This window comes from Aquarana catesbeiana, linkage group LG04 (genome assembly GCF_042186555.1).
Source record: "Aquarana catesbeiana isolate 2022-GZ linkage group LG04, ASM4218655v1, whole genome shotgun sequence".
Taxonomy (NCBI): Eukaryota; Metazoa; Chordata; class Amphibia; order Anura; family Ranidae; genus Aquarana; species Aquarana catesbeiana.
Window position 1 is genome coordinate 40,973,688 of NC_133327.1, and position 21,721 is coordinate 40,995,408.

Consider the following 21,721-nt stretch of genomic DNA (forward strand, 5'->3'; position numbering starts at 1 on the left):
TCTTTCAATCTTCGTACCCCGAAATTCTTGTGAAGACTTTTGACCACTTTCGCCATGATCTTTGCCTTTCTGATATTGGGGTTGGGGTAAAGCCCATACTTTCCGTCATAGTCGGACTTCTTCATGATGTCGACCATCTCCAACATCTCTCCAAAGGACATATTTGTGGCCTTAAAACGTCTCCTTCTGGATCGGGACATGTCCGGATCCGGGCTTTCATTCTCCTCCTCCTTGTTCCTGTAATTATCACGCACCTGCTGTGACTCCGCCATGTGCTCTTCCCCCACTGCACCGAACGAAAAGGGGCGGGGAATAGAATAGAAAGAATGTCAGGGGCGGGCGGAGTTACACGCATGCGCAGTGTATATAAAGCGTAACACACGTGCGTATTACGTACGATCTGTGAGCGGAGGAAGGAGCATTGGACGCGTTGATCGTAAGAACGAAGGTAAGAGACAAACTTGTGCCTATACTGCTTCTAGATTGAGGCCTATATTGTAACAAGATTAGGAGAGTTTTGTCTGACATTAGGCTTTGTCTTGTGTTGTGTCTTGCAGTGAACATGGATATGCTAATGAAAGATAATGACTTCATGTCAGTATTCCTAGATATGTTAAGGGAGCTGCCATGTCTGTGGGAGATTAAACACCCCCATTTCAAGAACCAAGCAAAGAGGAAGGCAGCACTAGAGCAATTGTGTGAAATTGTGAAGCAGGTGATCCCCACGGCAGACATCACCTATTTAAAGATATTAATTGGTGGCCTGAGGAGCACATATCTAAGGGAGCACAAGAAGGTCCTGGATTCACAGAGATCCGGAGCAGCAGATGACATCTATGTCCCCAGGATGTTGTACTACGACAGGCTGCATTTTCTGGCAGGCCAGACTGAACCCAGGTCATGCCTCTCCAGTCTTCCTTCCACGCTTCCTTCCCCCCCAGCTGAGGCTTCTGACGCCCAACCTGGACCTTCCAGGCCGCATGTGGAGGAGCCCAGATTGAGCCAGGTATAGCATTCCTCTAAATATTTCTGCTTGTCCAATCAATGATGTTAACTAGATGTTATTTGGGAGTACTAATTTAGGATTGTGATTGATGAAGCAAAAACTAAAACCATGTCCCTTTTTCATACACAGGGAAGTCTCAGCCAGGAGGTGGCCGGGCCGAGCCGGCTGGCTGATCTGCAGGTCCCTCCACCCCCCCTGAAAAGAGAAAGTGACAGTAGGAGGAGTGCCCTAGAGGAGGCTGCCAGAGGACTCTTTTGGAGGGCTACAGAGGTCCTGGGAGCACCACACACCGTGGAGGAGGACATTGCTGCCGTCATTACATATAAAATGCAGAGGATGGAGGAGGGCCAACAAGTCATGTGTGAGACGCTCATATTGGAGGCTCTTAACAAAGGTATGAGGGGCCAAATTACAGCTCAGACACACCTTTGCGATGGTCCTCCTCCTCCTGCAGGTCCTCCTCCTCCTGCTCCTTCTCCTCCAGGTCCTCCCAGTCCTCCTCCTCCTCCAGGTCCTACTCCTCCTCCTGCCACATCTCCAACAGCACAGCCACAGCCAGGAAGGAAGCGTGGAAGGAAGACCAGAAAGTGAGGACACATGTCATCTGCTGCTTTTTCGGATCTCTGCGAATTCTGGACCAGACTGCCCTCCCTTACATATGGACTCCTCAGGCCACCAATTTTGATGTTGAAGAATTGATGTCTGCCGTGGGGGTCCCAGGCTTCGCTAATTTCTCCTGTTGATCCAGTGTTGCCTTCCTCTTTGTTTGGTTCTGAGCCCTTAATAAAGGATTTTTGTTTTGAATTATACTCTCCAATGTGTTTTACTTCAAAAATGACAGTTTTTTTTATGAGGATTCAGGTACATTTCAAATATACAATGTGAAATGAACAAGGGACACCAACAACAAACAATCTCCTTGAGATTAAATAATAAAAGATATCAATGGTGTTGGGGGTAACTTGACACACAAAACACACACAAAAATATTCAGGAGTAAATATAAAAATAACATTGAACAAAGATCAGCCTTGTAAAAAATACAAACATTAAATAAAAAAAAAAAAAGGCTTAAAATCCCCAAAAAAATTAAATAAAAAAAAAAATGATGTCAGATGTGACAACTAATAACAATATATTCAGGGAATCCCAATAAAAAAACACAAATAAAACTTTGTGAGAAGTGTGTGTGAATATGAGAAGCAAAACTACTTAATTCTTGTCACATTATAAAGAAGAAGAGAGTGCGCTGTATTAAACCATTTTTGACATTGCAGCGTAACAAAAGTGCAGTATCCATTGCGAACGCTAAGTTTACCAGAACGAGCTGTTCCGTGCCGGAATTTCTTCTGAGCATGCGTGGCACTTTGTGCGTCGGAACAGGCCACACACGGTCGGAATTGACGCGATCGGATTTTGTTGTCGGAAAATTTTATCTCCTGCTCTCCAACTTTGTGTGTTGGAAAATCCGAGGGAAAATGTCCAATGGAGCCCACACACGGTCGGAATTTCCGACAACACGCTACGATCGGACATTTTCCATCGGAAAATCCGACCGTGTGTACGGGGCATAAATGTGTTTGCTGTACTTGAGATTGTATAGTGTATATTTATTGTTCTTGTTTTGATCTGTTCTTTATTAAGGCTTATGAATGTGTGGAATTTTTAAAAAGTCGTAATAAAGAGTATTAAAAAAAAAATGCAAACTGAGCCAAAAAATATAGACAGTGAATAAAGTACAGTGCTATAAACAAATACCCTCTATACCAGGGATCCTCAAACTACGGCCCTCCAGCTGTTGCAGAACTACACATCCCATGAGGCCTTGTAAAACTCTGACATTCACAGACATGACTAGGCATGATGGGAATTGTAGTTCCTGAACACCTGGAGGGCCGCAGTTTGAAGACCCCTGCTCTATACATACAAGCCTAGCATAAATCAAATTCCAACCTTAGCCTTGGTTCACACAGGTGCGGCTTTAAAATCACGCTACTTCAACGCGATTTCAAAGCCACACATTAGTGCGATTTGCACTGCTGATTTCCTTGTCAAAATAGTTTTATTGAGTACGGAGATTATGTACAGATTACATTGAATAATAACATACATTCAGTATAAGGAAGCTCATTTACAATTTTAGAATAGTTAATTCATTAATAATATCGTAAAACAAGACAATATATTCTAACACAAGGCAATATATTTTAAAATGAAATAAAGAAATAGGAGAGAAAAAGAACTTTGGAGTCTTTGTCCATTTCAAAAGAATAGAATTAAATGAGTTATGTAAGTTCTGCTACATCGTTTGCCTTGTTTTATTTCTATTTCTAGACAATAATTGAGATTATTATTTAAATATCAATTAGAGCTTCAATATCATAGAATAATATAGTGTAAGGAAAAGAAAGGATAGAAAGTATAGTAGGAAGGGGAGAAGAGAAGAAGGTTAAGGGAAAGAATCAGCGAGGTCAGGCCGAAAGTCACCACAACAACTAGGGCTGAAATATAGCCTATATCTTGTTATCACAACTACCATGGCAGTAGAACACACTTGTCTAGAGTTGGCATGGAATTCATTTATATCTAATGTTGGTGATTTCCAAGATTTTGCTAAAGTCTGTTTAGCTGCTGTGAAGAGATATACCAACAATTTGAATTGGGTATGCGTTATGAATTCAGGTTTTAAGTTGAGAAGGGCCATTGCTGGATCGAAAGGGATTGTTTTCCCAATAAGGTTAGTTGCAATGTTAAAAATTCCCCTCCAGAATATTTGAGCTAATGGACATGACCACCAGATATGAAGGTATGTGCCAGGGTCCAAACAACCCTGAAAACATTGCGCCGAATAATTTTGCACATATTTTGCTACTCTAGTTGGAACTAGATACCAGCGTGTTAAAACTTTATAATTAGCCTCAACCATATTTGTGTCCAATCTGAATTATCAAAAGTACGCTCAAGGTCCTCTTCCCATTTCTGGACATAGGATAATTTGTCTTTACTGGAATGAACCAGCAGGTGAGAATATATAGTAGAGATTGTGCCTCTAGCATGCGGATCTTTTTTACAAACTTCTTCGAAACTAGTCATATGTGTTAATGGGGATGTGGTAGACACTAAGGGTGCAAAGAAATTTTTAATTTGGAAGTATCTAAATAATTCCGACTGCGGTAAACCATATCTCTCACAAAGGGTTGAAAAAGGGATGAATGATGAGGAATGTACAGATTTATACATACACAGTACGTCTCTAGATACCCATTCTTTAAAAGAATTAGGGAATATCCATGCTGAATAGAAAGCAGGATTTTTATAGAATGACAACATCGGGTTATGAGATGATTGTAAATGGTTATTCTTTTTGAATCTATCCCAAAGGGAAATGTAATGTTTAGTAATTGGATTCTTTAGGTCTATGCAATCTTTTGGAGTGATCCATAGTAAGTTTGATATTTGAATAGGATCGCATTCTATGGCTTCAATATGTACCCATAACGGGGTCTCCTGATACGCATGATATTTAGCCAGGCTTGCTATGTGTGCAGCCCTATAGTAATAAGCAAAATTAGGGCAACCTAGGCCTCCGTTTAATTTTGGGAGATATAGTGTATGTAGTTGTATGCGTGGTTTGGAGGAACCCCATATGTATGATGATGTTCTCCTTTGTAATATTCTTAGGTGATAAGCTGGAATAGGAATTGGTAATACTCTGAATAAGTACAGTAATTTCGGTAGTATCGTCATTTTTACCGCGTTAATTCTTCCGAACCACGATAATGGAAGATGAGACCATGATTTCATTAAGTTTGATAATTGTTTTAAAATTGGAGGGTAATTAACTGAAAATAGATCTACTAATGATGCTGTAAGATGTATGCCTAAGTATGGGATTGATCTGTTCGACCATGAAGTCAGTTCAATGTTAGAAAGAGATATGTTCAATGCTAAACATTTTTTAGGGTTTATGTATAAACCAGAAATGTTAGCAAATTTATTGAGAATTGGGATTAGGTTTGGGCCTGACACTTGTGGAGATGAAAGAAATAGGAGGATATCATCTGCAAACAAACAGAGCTTATGTTGAAATCCTCCCATTTCTATCCCTGTTGTAGTGGGGTCAGACCTAATTACTAGTGCGAGTGGTTCTATTAGGAGGGCGAATATCAATGGGGATAGGGGACATCCTTGTCTTGTGCCTCTCTCAATGTTGAAGAAGTCAGATTTATAACCTGCGTATTTGACATACGCTTTAGGTTTGTTATATAGAGCCGTAATCCAATTTATAAAATTTGGACCGAATCCCCATTTCTGCAAGGTATAATTCAAGTAAGGCCATGCAATAGAATCGAAAGCCTTCTTTTTGTCAAGTGAGAGAAAGCAAACAGGTATGTGACTTTTTTAGCTATGTGTGCCAAGAGGGTTGCTCTTCGTACATTGTCACCTGCCTGTCGGGAGGGCATGAAGCCTACTTGGTCAAGATGTACGAGGGTACCAATGATCATATTAAGGCGGGCTGCTAGAATTTTTGCCAACACTTTAATGTCCATGTTCAACATGGATATGGGGCGATAATTTGTACATAGAGTATCATCTGAGTGAGGTTTAGGAATCATGCAGATGATTGCCAATAATCATTCTTGTCTAAAGTATTTATTATTTAATAGGTCATTAAACGCTTCAACAAGCATGGGTGAGATAATGTCTGTAAAATTTCGATAATAAAGGGCTGTGAATCCGTCTGGTCCCGGCCTTTTATTTATTTTTAATGTTTTAATAGCCTCTGCTACTTCATCGCTAGTTATGGGTTTTTCTATTGACAATTTTTGGGATTCCGTCAATTTTTGGGTAGGTTGATACATGAAAAAAAGGCATCAGCTTCCTCAATGTTAGTTTTATTTGTCTCTGTGTATAGAGTTTTCAAATGAGAGCTAAATTTCTGTACGATTTTAAGAGGATTACTGGTGTATACGTTGTCTGCTATTTTGAGTCTAATAGGTTTATAAGATTTGTTGATAGACTTTAATGCCCTTGCCATGAGAGTACTTGGTTTATTGGAATTCTTATAAAACATATGCTTAGTTTTCCTGAGGGATTTGTCAGCAGATTCAGTTAAGAAAAGATTATATTCTAGGCGGGCTTTCTCTAAGTGAATTTTCCCTTTCTGGTTAGGATTGTTTTGAAAAGCTACGAATGATGCATTAAATTCTGTTTCTAATTGTCTAGCCAATTTTACACGATCCCGTTTGAGTATACCTGCTTGTTGCTGAAGTATTCCTCTCAGAACTGGTTTGTGTGAACTCAATTGTAAATGAGGAGATTTCGTCACTTTTGTTATGTTCTACGTAGTCATTGAGAGCCTGTTGGATTGTTAAACAGTGGGAGGGGTGTTTATGTAGCACATCTGGAAGATACCATGAAGGGTCATGCCCCTTGGGTATAGTAGAAGCCACCAAGGTATAAACTGCATTGTGATCTGACCAGGGTATAGGGATCATTTTAGATAAAATTACTTCAGGAACCATCCCTATTGTTACAAAGATATGGTCTATGCGACTAAAAGTTTGATGTGGATTAGAAAAATATGTATAATTTCTTTTAGCTGGATTAGATTCTCTCCAAGAGTCAATCAAATTGTGCCTAGAAGAAGTTGAGATAAAGACCTAGCATCTTGTGTTTGTGGTGGGGTATAAGGGGTTTTGTCAAGAAATGGAAGGAGGACCTGGTTGGAGTCCCCACATATAAAAATTGATCCCATTTTGTGGGTGTTAATGATAATAAATAGGTGTAATAGAAAGGGTACAGGACGATAATTTGGTGCATAGTATGAGACCACTGTTACACCGTTACAGCTGTGTCTATAATGTATCCCATTAGAATTAGGTAGCGACCCTCAGGGTCTTTAATTTCTGAATGTAAGGTAAATGGGGTAGAGCAATGAAATAAGAAGTACTAAAAAATTTAGGGGTTGAAGTCGGGGTAAAGTGAGTCTCTTGTAAACATACAATGTGTGCTTTTTTAGACTGAAATGACCGAAAGGCTTTTACTCGTTTCTGAGGAACATTAAGACCCTGGACATTCAGAGATAAAATATTTAAAGGAGCCATGGCAATTGAAACAAGAGTATGCGCTTACCAGTTGTCTGGGTGCAGCGACTATTCGGCCTGACCTGCGCGGATTTGAAACAAAGAGATAGATAGCCAGATCTATAGTAGGATAACTTAGAGAGGAAATAAGAAACAATAAAAATTATAAAGCATTTGAGTATAGTACAAATATAAGTAGATTCGAAGAATACCCGAGTTGGGGTCAAGGACTTCCCAACAGGGGAAAGGAGGCCTTCGTCTGGTCCCCACATATTACTATGGGAATCCGAGGAAGGCATGGTGAGGCACATGTGATTTCCGTGCATGGGGGAATCCGCCTTAAAAATAAAGAAAATTTATCACAAAAATATGAAGATTGTAAAGTATAAACTAGTAAATTTAAGAGCCCGAGTTTCATATAATTGGTAATGTCTATTATTTTGAAGGGTACATGTTTATATTAAATATAAAGCGAATGGGAAAAAAATTGAATGGAAATAAAGGAGTGCAGTAATATCAGAAACATATTTGGATGTGCCAATAGAAAAGGATAGGAAACCCTTTCCTTCCTATTGGGGTGACCAAAGAAATGTAAATTAAACTGTGAAATTAAGACTACTCAAAAACTATATATATCAAATTAATGAAGAATTTTAAATAAACTTCAGTTAAAGGAAGATTTTCCATCCTTGGTGGTTGTTTCACAGTTTTACATTGAGAAACAAAAAAAGGAGGAGGAAATATAATAATATAAAAATAAATAAAGAATAAAAAATAAAAAATGTGTATATGTATATATATATATACTGAAAAAAAAAAATGTATACACACACATATATATATATATATATATATATATATATATATATATATATATATATATATATATATATATATATATATATACACACACACATATATATATATATATATATATATATATATATATATATATATATATATATACACATATATATATACATAACCTACATATATATCTATACATACATACATGCTAACTTAATCAGTCCACCATACATTAGGGACTATTTAGGTGCTCAGAAAGTAAAAATATTATCTGAACGCTTACCATACCATATTTCTAAAATAAAAAGTACTATAAAAAAGGGAACTTAAATTTAAAATAAAAATTTTGTTATTACACAATTTTATCTTGAGAAACAAAAAAGGAGGAGGAAATATAATGATATAAAAATAAATAAATAAATAAATAAATAATAAAAAATAAAAAATGTATACATATATATATACATTTATATATACATATACATACACGCATACAGAATAAATAAATACATATACATATATAATAATTTAATCAGTCCACCATATAATAGGGATTGTTTAGGTGTTCAGAAAGCATTAATATTGTCTGAACACTTACCATACCATGTTTCTAAAATAAAAAATAACAAAAAAGGAGGAGGAAATATAATAATATAAAAATAAATAAATAAATTATATATATATATATATATATATATATATATATATATATATATATATATATATACACACACATACATACACACACATATACATACATATATATACATACACACATACATAAAAATGAAAATATATATATATATATATATATATAATATTTTAATCAGTCCTCCATACATTGAGAAACAAAAAAAGAGGAGGAAATATAATAATATAAAAATAAATAAAGAATAAAAAATAAAAAATGTGTATATGTATATATATATATATATATATTGAAAAAAAATGTATACACATATATATATATATATATATATATATATATATATATATATATATATATATATATACACATATATATATACATAACCTACATATATATCTATACATACATACATGCTAACTTAATCAGTCCACCATACATTAGGGACTATTTAGGTGTTCAGAAAGTAAAAATATTATCTGAACATATACCATACCATTTTTCTAAAAAATAAATAAATAAATAAATAAATAAACAAATAAAATAAAAACTACCAAAAAAGGGAACCTAAAATCATAATAAAAATGTTGTTATTTAATTATAAACTTATACCAATAAGGTATAAATTAATAAATTAGATAATCTAGTTCATAGTGTATGTCCAATTGCTCACTAGTGAGCTATATGGAGTATTAGTTTTTGGTTTAGGAAGAGTATTCAGAAATGTAATTTACAATTCTTTTCTCCCAATAGGTGCTGTCTTAGCTGAAATCGCTATATTATATAAGTGCATATTACTCAGTCCATGGCGTCATCTTGTTCTTGTTGTGAGGATGCGAATCGTCCTCTTTTGTGTGTATGATGGTTTCCATTTTTTGTCTCAGAGGAGGATGTTTTCTGAATGGAGGAGGCAGAAGCTGATCTCCTACGTGAGGTGGAGGCTATAGTTGTACCGTCAATCAATTTGAGGTCTTGGAGTACATGATGTAGTTCTTCAGGAGTTTTGCATGCTAATCTGGTCCCCTGGTGGGTGAATTTTAGGGAGAACGGGAAGCCCCATTGATACTTAATGGCATGACGTTGAAGTTCCAGTAGATGAGGCTTCATTGCACGCCTCTTAGATATTGTTAACTGGGATAAGTCAGCAAATAGTTGATAACTATGTCCCTGAAATTTTAGATTATTTTTCCCTCTAGCCACTTCTAGAAGTTGTTCTTTTGAACGAATAAAATGAAATTTTGCTATAATATCCCTGGGGGGGGGGCATCAGTTTTTTTGGGCATAAGTGCCCTATGTACTCTGTCTATTTCAAGCCTTTCCACCGAAATGCCAGGTAGTAATTCTTGGCATAATGCTGTGATTGTTGATTGCAGATCTGTGATTGATTCTGGTAAGCCTCTGAATCGCAAATTCGATCTTCTGGCGCTATTCTCATAGTCCTCCAGTCTATTCTGTAAAATAATATTTTCCTCTTTGAGGATATCTATTTCAGAGAAAGCATCCTGTGTAGAATTTTCTATATCTTCCATTTTCATTTCCAATGCTTCGGTGCGTCTCCCCAGTTCTCTGATCTCTCTAGTCAGATTACTAGTAATTTGCACTGATGTTTGTTGTAATGCTTTATGTAACATTTTTTCAAATTGTTTCAAAATGTTAGAAGGAATATCAGAGTTTTGTTGTGAAGAATGTAACATATTTGAATCAGGTTCAGAATCCCCTGGGGAAATAGCTTTTGGCTGCTCGGATTTGAGTTTCTTGTCTGAGGTAAAATTACCTGAGGAGACTGGTGCCTTTTTCATAATATGTCTTGCCTGGGTGCCGCTATTAGAGCTAGTTTTGGTTTTATTCCTGGCACCTCCCAGCACCATTATTCTTGAATAATGTCCCCCTCACCTCTAGGGTGAATAGTAACAAGATTTTTACCGTTTCTGTGTCCGTGGGCTGCCTTTATTTGCGGTTTATTCTCCCTCACAGAGCGGAGTTCTGGCCCGGCATGTCCGTCGCGCTAGCCTCCCACACAGTGACTGCTGCACTGCTGATTTCATTGCAGCTTGCAATTTCATTTAACAGAAGTCACCATGCAATAGGTAAGTAGTAGTGCAGGAACCTTTTTCATAATCGCTGAGACATGAATCACGGCGATATGAACATTTACATTGCTGCCAATGGGGTGCGACTTGTCATGCGATTGGGAACTGTCAAATCGCATGATAAGTCAAACTGGTGTGAAAGGGAGCATAGTGTTAAAAAGTGTATAAATCTTGGTATAGGGCGTACACACGGTCGGACTTTGTTCGGACATTCCGACAACAAAATCCTAGGATTTTTTCCGACGGATGTTGGCTCAAACTTGTTTTGTCTACACACGGTCGCACAAAGTTGTCGGAAAATCCGATCGTTCTAAACGCGGTGACGTAAAACACTTACGTCGGGACTATAAACGGGGCAGTGGCCAATAGCTTTCATCTCTTTATTTATTCTGAGCATGCGTGGCACTTTGTCCGTTGGATTTGTGTACACACGATCGGAATTTCCGACAACGGATTTTGTTGTCGGAAAATTTTATCTCCTGCTCTCCAACTTTGTGTGTCGGAAAATCCGATGGAAAATGTCCGTTGGAGCCCACACACGGTCGGAATTTCCGACAACACGCTCCGATCGGACATTTTCCATCGGAAAATCCGACCGTGTGTACGGGGCATTACAGTGAACAATGTTGCAAAAATGAATAAATCAAACCATCAAATGCTACTTCATCCCTTTCACTACCATATCTATAGGCATTGTGGAGAAATGTATCTTCAAAATCACAATACGCAATGACAAAAATACTAGCTATTGTTTAGTTACATTCTGTTTACAACAAAATCTTGTAAACACAGCAGATGTTTGTAAACTGTCAAAACACAATGAATCACCTTGTAACATCAATACAGCTTCTAGTGATTTAGGTATCTGATCAAAATTAGAGCTTGTTTACAATAGCAATTGGAATTTTATTCCCCCCCCCCCCCAAACTGTTCCCTCTTTAGCTGCAGAGGCAGCAGCCAGGGGTGTGCACAGCCAGCATCAGCAATGCTTTGCTTCACAGCCATGGCAGGAATTATTCTCCATGTTGCTTTCAGCGGGAACTACTGCTCACCAATCTCAAACCGTTCAAGTAAATGGAGCTGCTGTACAAATGTCCTGCAACTGCATGTAATGCAGTGGTGCCTCAACTGGCTTCCGATCACCCAGCGAATTGAATTCAAAATGCTAACAACAACATACAAAGTCATTCACAACTCTGCCCCCAGCTACATAACCAATCTTGTCTCCAAATATCACCCAAACTACCCTCTCGGTTCCTCCCAAGACCTCCTGCTTTCTAGCTCTCTTGCCTCCTCCTCCCATGTTCATCTCCAGGATGTCTTCAGAGCCTCTCCCATCCTCTGGAACTCTGTGTCTGACTATCTCCTATTCTGGCCACCTTTAGTTGATCCCTGAAAACACATCTCTACAGGGAAGACTATCACACCTCCAACAAATGAACTTTTAACTCTATCATCTGCTCATCCCCCCAAAATTTTAACATTTTGTTCCACAATATCCCCCTTTTGATTGAAGGACTTGTTCCCAGTGAAGTCTCACACCGTTGGGTGTCATCTTATAAGGACGCTATCAAGCCCCTTGATGGATTTTACACTTAATTGATTTCACATATACCGTATTTATTGGCGTATAACACGCGCCGGCGTATAACACGCACCCCAAGTTTAGGAGGGAAGTTTAAGGAAAAAAACTTACATTTAAATGCCCATCAATGCAGCCTTATCAGCGTCCATCTGCAGCCTTGTCAGTGTCCATCTGTAGCATTGTCCCTCATTGCAGCCTTGTCAGTGTCCATCTGTAGCATTGTCCCTCATTGCAGCCTTGTCAGTGTCCATCTGTAGCGTTGTCCCCCATTGCAGCCTTGTCCCCCATTGCAGCATTGTCCCCCATTGCAGCATTGTCCCCCATTGCAGCCTTGTCCCCCATTGCAGCATTGTCCCCCATTGCAGCATTGTCCCCCATTGCAGCCTTGTCCCCCATTACAGCATTGTCCCTGATTGCAGCATTGTCCCCCATTGCAGCATTGTCCCCCATTGCAGCCTTGTCCCCCATTACAGCATTGTCCCTGATTGCAGCCTTGTCCCCTATTGCAGCCTTGTCCCCCATTGCAGCCTTGTCAGTGTCCATCAGTAGTCTGCAGCCTTGTCCCCCATTGCAGCCTTGTCAGTGTCCATCAGTAGTCTGCAGCCGTGCACCTATGTAGTTTGCAGACATCTGGCATTTAAAAATGGCACCGCCATTCTCGGCCGCTCTCGGCAGCTCTCTCGGCGGCTTTTGGCCATTCTCGGCGGCTTTCGGCGGCTTTCTGCCATTCTCGGCGGCTCTCGGCCATTCTCTGCGGCTCGCACTTGGCTTTTGAGCCGCTGAGAATTGCCGAAAGCTGCCGAAAGCCGCCGTAAGCCGCCGAGAATGGCCGAAAGCGGCCGAAAGCTGTCGAGAATGGCCGAAAGCTGCGGCCGAGAATGGCGGAAAGCCGCAGAGAATGTCTGAATGTCTGAAACCCGCCGAGAGCCGCCAAAAGGCTCAAAATCGTCGGGGTATCGGCGTATAACACGCACGCACAATTTTCCCCTGATTTTAAGGGGAAAAAAGTGTGTGTTATACGCTGATAAATACGGTATTTATATATATTTATTTATATGTATTTATTTTTATTTACTTCCAATTCAGCCTATAGGCAAGGTTTAATGTGGGGTTTTTTCACTGACTTTTGTATAAGTTTGTATTCATTCAGGTAGCGCACCTACTGTAGTTTCATTTGTACATTTTGTTCCACTTGCCCCACCCTATTAGTATGTAAGCTCTTCTGAGCAGGGCCCTCTTAACCCTCTTGTATTTTATTGTATTGTAACTGTACTGTCTTCCTTTAGATTGGTAAGCACTGCGCAAACTGTTAGGCCTCTTTCACACGGGGCAGATCAGTCATGATCCGCCCCGTGAACATCCGCTTGCTCAGCGGGGATAGCTCCGCCGATCCCCGAGCTGAGCAGGAAGATGACAGGTGCATCGCTGCACACTGTGCAGCGACGGACCTGTCAGAGCGCCGCTCTCCCCTATGGGGGGATCGGATGATGACGGTCCGTAGTGTCCGTCGTCATCCGATCCGATCCGAAAACGGAGGAAAAAGTAGGTTTTTCCTCCGTTACACTTTTCGGATCGGAGCAGGTCGGATGTCAGCGGACATGTCACCGCTGACATCCGACGCTCCATAGGGATGACTGTATGTCCGTTTTTCATCCGAAAACGGATGGATGAAAAACGGACATACGGATCATCCGTGTGAAAGAGGCCTAAGTGCTATATACATTCTGTATTATAATAATAATTATAATATTAATAATAATGATAAGGTCCTACTGACACGTTTATATTGCTTTTCTACAAGATCCTCTAAGGCCTCGTTTACACCTGCTTCAAAACATGGCTTCGGATATGCTTTTTTTAACCGCTTCAGCCCCAGAAGATTTTACCCCCTTCCTGACCAGAGCACTTTTTTGTGATTCGGCACTCCGTCACTTTAACTGACAATTGCGTCGTGCGACGTTGCACCCAAACAAAATTGACGTCCTTTTTTTCCCACAAATAGAGCTTTCTTTTGGTGTTTTTCGATCACCCCTGCGGTTTTTATTTTTTGCGCTATAAACAAAAAAAGAGCGACAATTTTGAAAAAAATTCAATATTTTTTACTTTTTGCTATAATAAATATCCCCCAAAAATATATAAAAAATCATTTTTTTCCTCAGTTTAGGCCGATATGTATTCTTCTACATATTTTTGCTAAAAAAACCCACAATAAACATATATTGATTGGTTTGCGCAAAAGTTATAGCGTCTAAAATATAGGGGATAGTTTTATTGCATTTTTATTATAAATTTTTTTTATTAGTAATGGCAGTGATCTGCAATTTTTATTGGGACTGGGACATTATTGAGGACACATTGGACACTTTTGACACTATTTTGGGACCATTGTCCCAAATCACAGCGATCAGTGCTATAAATATGCACTGATTACTGTGTAAATGACACTGGCGGTGAAGGGGGTAACAACTAGGGGGCGATCAAGGGGTTAAGTGTGTCCTAGGGAGTGATTCCAACTGTGGGGGGGTGAGCTACTAGTCACATGACAGCGATTACTGCTGCTGATGACAGGAGGCAGTGATCTCTGTCATGACACAAACTAGAACAGGTAAATGCCTTTCCCGTTCTGGGGCTCCGCGACACGATCGACGGGAGATTGGCGGACATCAAGTCCGCTGGTCCCGCGGTCCATGCTGGTCCATGCTGTACGCGGGCTATCTTAGCCTTTTAATGGGGACATACAGGTATGCCCATTTGCCATTGTGCTGACGTATATCGGCGTGCATCGGTTGGAAAGTGGTTAATGTTCTCTGAATGACAGTCAAAGCCTTGTCACTAAATAAAGTGATTAGCTTACAGTCCTGTTTACACCTTGCTTTTGCTTTGCTTTGCTTCGGCTTCACTTCAAAAATTATACCCCATGTCGCTTTAGTGGTGCTTCAAAGTGTCTTCAAAGCCTCCATAGAAGTCTATGGCAAAGCTTGCTTGAATCACCTGCAGCTTTTGAGAGGCTTTAATTCAGATTTACCTTTGTTTTGCTTTGGAGAAATCGCAGGTATAAGATCCACACACACAGGGCATCTGCCAAGCTTCATTAAAGCTTCAAAAAAGCACCACGGAAGCCTCATTGAAGCATCACCGAAGCACCAAAAACATATCAAAAAAGTGGTAGGCGCTTTAACGAGTGTTGAAATTGAAGCAAGTGTAAATGAGCCCTAAGACAAAATTCCTTTTTAAAGAAAATGAGAAATATTTACCGTGATCCTTTTCAGTCTTATAAAACAATGGCATTTTTGGTCTGTCAGCAAATTCATCTGCGTGATTGATTAGAGCTTCTTTTACAGCATCATATCCACACAGGATAACCATCTTTGACATCCCTAATTGGATGGTGTATACTGGACCATACTGCTTGGACAACTGCAAGTACATCAGAGAATAAGGAATGGGGTTAATAAATTAAAAAAAAAAAATAAACATCAATTACAAAAATAAACAAATGAATTGTCAGTGACAGCCCTTTCACACTGGGGCGGGGGCGGCGTCGGCGGTAAAACGCCGCTATTATTAGCGGGGTTTTATCGTCGGTATGCGGCCGCTAGCGGGGCGGTTTTACCCCCGCTAGCGGCCGAGAAAGGGTTAAATACCACCGCAAAGCTCCTCTACAGAGGCGCTTTGCCGGCGGTATAGCCGCTCCTTCACCGCTCCGAAGATGCTGCTGGCAGGACTTTTTTTACCGTCCTGCCAGCGCATCGCTCCAGTGTGAAAGCCCTCGGGGCTTTCACACTGGAATGAAAGCAGCGGCACTTTCGGGTCGGTTTGCAGGCACTATTATTAGCGCAATAGCACCTGCAAACCGCCCCAGTGTGAAAGGGCTCTAAATGGCTAACCTACACCATTCCAAGTCATGGGGCTTTCATTTTTTTAAGAACTTCATCAGTACCGCATACATTTCAATTTTGAATTCTACAGACAGTAAAAATAAATAAAACAGATAAAAATCTGCCAGAGGTTCTATTTTGTTCCCAAATCTGGAAAAAAAAATCCTCTATCTGAAGTTTTTACTTTGAGCCCGGGTTCACACTAGCGCGATCTTAGAGATTGCACTAGAATCGGATCGCATGGGTGTTCTCATCTATGTGGTTCGATTCCTGTGCGAGTTCACCGTTCGCACTGCAATCTTTGAACTAAAATGGGGGTGTCATTAACTGCACAAGGCAGTGTGAACTGCCTGCGGGAGAGGAGCAATGCGGGAACCAGCACTATAATTGCGCTTTTAATATTGCTGCAATTAATATTGCTCAGAAAAAATAACAAAACTTCAATGTGCAGTATATTAAAAAAATGTATTGCCACAATAAAAGTAAAACCTCACAATTGAGGTGCACACTAACACAAGAAGTAATAGACTACTTTAATACAGCATTGCCCCCTTAAGAGGTCTCCTCGGCATCACATCAGTATTAAAAAACATATACTTCCGGTTTCTGTCTCGTGCGTGATGACATCGCTACTCCGCCCTTGACGCGTTTTGTCACATGCATTCTGACTTCCTCATGTTGACACAGAACTTTTACTTTTGGACTATTTATATGTTGGTACTGTAGTTTTACATTAAGTTTTTGATATTTTATTGGGGTGTGACTACAGTCATATACAGTATATATAATTGCTATTTATCTTTATTTTGATGTGGGAGCACATGGCATTGCATAACAGCACTAAATAAACACAGGTTTTGGTTTTACATTTGGTTAAAGGTAGCAAGGGGAATATTTTTTTATATTTATACAAACCAGACAAGTAAGTATAAACCTTCCTCTTTTACAGGTAGCACTGATGTAATTTTTTTATACCCTCCGGCAGAGTCCCTTTTAAGCCTCGCATCACAAGGTGTTTTGATCATATAAATATGATTTTTATGCAGCATACTAAGATCTTAAGGAGAAATTACATAATACCTCCATAAAGGATATGTGAGGTTTCTTTAGGTCAATTAGGTGCATACTTCCGATGAGGGGGAAAGGTCTGGGTCCAGGAGGGATGCTTTTGCCTTTTTCTTGCTTCTGGTTGTTGTAAACTTTGACCAAGAAAAAGATGACAACGATGGAGACAAGAATCATCACAGGGTCCATGGAAAACATGTCTTCAGCAATATCTGAAGCAAAAAACAAATGAAACATGTATACTAAGTGCTAGTAGGAACGTGCGCTCACAGTTGGTAATATTTGCTGATTAAAAACACTTGAAAGGTGAAAAACCTATGTCATCTATATACCCCTCAGGGTTTTAAATCCTTTTCTCAACTACAGACAGACTTTGACATCCCATCTACTTACCTATTTTACTATTACCAACTCAGATATGGTGGACGTACTCAGTTTGGCTCTATGTCTTATTAACCGCTTGCCAACCAGCCGCCGCAGTTGTACTGCGGCAACATGGCTCGGCTGCGCCAACGCCGTCATGTTACATTGGTAAAATAGATGGCCACTAGAGGGCGCGTGCGCACCCCCTGCTTGCCCACGGAACCACCACCGGGCTCCCGCGATCACTCGGGAGACACTGAGAACTGGGATCTGTGTGTGTAAGCACACAGTTTCTGGTTCTCTGAGGGGAGAACAGACAGATCGTCTGTTCATACAGAGTATGAACAGCGATCTGTCATCTCCCCTGCACAATCCCCCCTTCAGTTAGAGCATACACTAGGACACACTTAACCCCTTTACTGCCCCCTAGTGGTTAACCCCAACGTCTCAGAACCGTGCAATTGTCAGTTTAAAGCGACGCAGTGGCGAATCGCAAAAAGTTCTCTGGTCAGGAAGGGTGTAAAATCTTCCAGGGATGAAGCGGTTAAAGTGGTTGTACACCCTGTACAACCACTTTTACCTACAGGTAAGCCTATATTAAGGCTTACCTGCAGGTGCTTGAAATATCTCCTAAACCTCCACGGTTTAGGAGATATTTACTAAAAAGGCGAGCGCACATCGTGCTGTTTCTATTAGGGGTCATGCCATGACTGGTGGCTCCCACGCGCATGCATGTGAGTGACGTCACCCAACTCCGGCCAGTCACAGAGCCGGAATTTGCGGCCCCGGAAGGAAGAAGGGCGAAGATGGAAGCTCCCTGCTCGTGGGGACAACAGCGACAGCGCGGGCTTCTTTGTCAGGTAAGTGACACATAATGGGCTACTATGCGACGCATAGTAGCCCATTATGCTTCACCTGTGCAGGGAAATAAAGAGGAAGTAAAACCCATCAGGGTTTATTTCCTCTTTAAGGCACCTGGCCTGGAACAACTTCTAAGAGACCAGGACCAGAGAAAACTTATCTCCACGTATTACTCCACTCTCATGACAGCAGGCACTAACCCTAGGTTTCAGAGGGCTCAAGAGATGTGGGTCTCCTTTGATATCCCTATCATGGAAGAGGATTGGTCTGAGTTCTGTGATACATTCAAAACCTCTGTTATCTCCTCGAGGGACAGGGTGATTCAACTCAAAAATTTCCATCATTCACACCTTGCCCCTGCTAGACTATATAAAATGGGACTATCCCCATCTGCTGACTGCTTTCGCGGTTGTGGCCAAACTGCTGATTTTCTCCACTGCTTTTGGACTTTCGTGCTTTTAGTACACGACTTCTGGGTTGACATAGGCTCCTTTATCTCTTCTGCATTGGGTCTGCCAAATATAGTTAACCCTAAAAACTGTCTGCTGGGCATATTTGGTGACCTCATTGTTCAGCCTCAGTCTAAGAGACTACTTTGCATCCTCTACTTCTATGCAAGGGAGTCCCTTCTGCTGACGTGGAAGGGGTCAGAGATCCCAACACGGAATATGTGGCCTAAACTTGTAAATGTTTCTCTGCCTCTATATAAACTTACCTTTGACATCTGTAAGAGGACTAAAGCGTTTCAAAAATAATGGGCAGCTGGATGGCTAGCCCACTGACCCTCTCCTCTGTACTAACATGAAAAGGGTTCATTTTGTGAGTGTTGTACTTAGTAGGACCTTCTGATATGTCCAGGATGTTTAAAAAACATATCGCTTAAGCCGCGTACACACGGGTGGACTTTCCGACCGAACTGGTCCGATGGACTTTCCAATGGACTTTCAATGGACTTTTGACGGACTTCCGACGGACTTTTTAATGAACGGACTTGCCTACACACGATCACACCAAAGTCCAACTGATTCGTACGTGATGACGTACACCAGACTAAAATAAGGAAGTTGATAGCCAGTAGCCAATAGCTGCCCTAGCGTCGGCTTTTGTCCGTCGGACTAGCATACAGGATTTCTGGGTCCGGCTGAGTTACGACGTAAAGATTTGAAGCATGTTCCAAATCTAAAGACCGTTAGACTTTCGACAGAAAAAGTCAGCTGAAGGTCCGATGAAGCCCACACACGATCGGATTGTCCGCCGGACTCGGTCCGTCGGACCAGTCCGGTCGAAAAGTCCGCTCGTGTGTATGCTGCATTACTCTTTTGTTTGATGTTTATATCCACTGGTAGATGTAATATCTAGTTTATTATTGCACACTGCCCGGATTTTCATGATATGCTGGAATAGGAGCATTCTGTTCTTGGTGTTGTAGTTTTTGTCTGTGCCTTTTGATTTATGTCTGTATGTCGCAAAACTGCAATAAAAATATCTTTAAAAAAATTTAAAAAAAAAACACTTGAAAGAAATAGACCCCCACCTATGATCAACCAAAGCCCCTCCAATAAATACTCAAGTTCAAGCAGAAACCTGAAAACACTTGTCATTTATGATCAAATGTTACATAGTTACATAGTAGGTGAAATTGAAAAAAGACACAAGTCCATCAAGTCCAACCTATGTGTGTGATTATATGTCAGTATTACATTGTAAATTCCCTTATGTTGTGGTGGTTCAGGTGCTTATATAATAGTTTTTTGAAACTATCACTGCTCCCCGCTGATACCATTGCCTGTGGAAGGGAATTCCACATCCTTGCCGCTCTTATGCCCTGTACATACAATAGGATTTTCCGATGGAAAATGTGTGATAGGACCTTGTTGTTGGAAATTCCGACCGTGTGTAGGCTCCATCACACATTTTCCATAGGAATTTCTGACACAAAAAGTTTGAGAGCAGGCTATAAAATTTTCCGACAACAAAATCCATTGTTGGAAATTCAGATCGTGTGTACACAAATCCGACGCACAAAGTGCCACGCATGCTCAGAATAAATTAAGAGACGAAAGCTATTGGCTACTGCCCGTTTAAAGTCCTGACGTACGTGTTTTACGTCACCGCGTTCAGAATGATCGGACTTTCCAACAACTTTGTGTGACCGTGTGTGTGCAAAACAAGTTTGAGCTAACATCCGTCAGAAAAAATCCATGGATTTTGTTGTCGGAATGTCCGATCAATGTCCGACCGTGTGTACGGGGCATTACAGTAAAGAACCCTCTACGCAGTTTAAGGTTAACCCTCTTTTCTTCTAATTTTAATGAGTGGCCACGTGTCTTGTTATACCCCCTTCCGCGAAAAAGTTTTATCCCTATTGTGGGGTCACCAGTACTGTATTTGTAAATTTAAATCATATCCCCTCTCAAGCGTCTCATCACCAGAGAGAATAAGTTCAGTGCTCACAACCTTTCCTCATAACTAATATCCTCCAGACCCTTTATTAGCTTTGTTGCCCTTCTTTGTACTCGCTCCATTTCCAGTATATCCTTCCTGAGAACTGGGGCCCAGAACTGGACAGCATACTCTAGGTGCGGCCGGACCAGAGTCTTGTAGAGCAGGAGAATTATCTATTTATCTCTGGAGTTGATCCCCTTTTTATCCCTCACTTATAAAAGAACTGTCATCCGCGCTGAAGCATCATAAGGTGGGTGCCTCCCATGGAGATGTTTTTTTTTTTTTTTTAATTTTGGTTCGTCGGCGGAGCCATAGAAGAAGATGAATGGACTTTGTGGGACCATACAATGAACCCGTTACCATTTCAAACAGGGGGGCTGGGATCTGGGGGTCCCCTTGTTAAAGGGGGCTTCCAGATTTCGATAAGATCCCTGCCCGCAGACCCCCACAACCACCGGGTAAGGGTTGTGGGGATGAGGCCCTTCTCCCCATCAACATGGGGACAAGGTGCTTTGGGGTCTACCCCAAAGCACCCCCCCATGTTGAGGGCATGTGGCCTGGTACAGTTGAGGAGGGGGGGCACACTGTCTCGCCCCCCCTCTTTTCCTGCGGCCTGCCAGGTTGCCTGCTCAGAAAAGGGTCTGGTATGGATTTTTGGGGGACCCCCACGCCATTTGTTTTTAAATTTTGGCGCAGGGTTCCCCTTAAAATCCATACCAGACCTGAAGGGTCTGGTATGGATTTTGAGGGGGACCCCTACGACATTAAAAAAAAAAATTGGAACAGGGTTCCCCTTAAAATCCATACCAGACCTGAAGGGCCTGGTATGCAATTTGGGGGACCCCCACGCAATTTTAGTTTTACATTTTAGTTTGGGGGTTCCCCTTAA

At 40.7% G+C, this 21,721-nt stretch overlaps 1 protein-coding gene and 1 long non-coding RNA gene across 2 annotated transcripts in view; one reads left to right on the top strand and one right to left on the bottom strand.

Annotated features, from left to right (window-relative positions):
• LOC141139196 (cytochrome P450 2K6-like) overlaps positions 1–21,721 on the bottom strand; it is an 83,341-nt gene that overhangs the window by 58,392 nt on the left and 3,228 nt on the right. The window contains exons 2-3 of the mRNA XM_073625115.1: positions 17,179–17,375; positions 15,475–15,637 (exon numbers count right to left, since the gene is read on the bottom strand). Coding sequence (XP_073481216.1) covers positions 15,475–15,637; positions 17,179–17,361 — 346 coding nt within the window. The 5' untranslated portion in view covers positions 17,362–17,375. The remainder of the gene's footprint in view (positions 1–15,474; positions 15,638–17,178; positions 17,376–21,721) is intronic.
• Positions 1–21,721, top strand: part of LOC141139198 (uncharacterized) — a 1,175,459-nt gene that overhangs the window by 39,383 nt on the left and 1,114,355 nt on the right. The gene's annotated exons all lie outside the window — the stretch shown is intronic.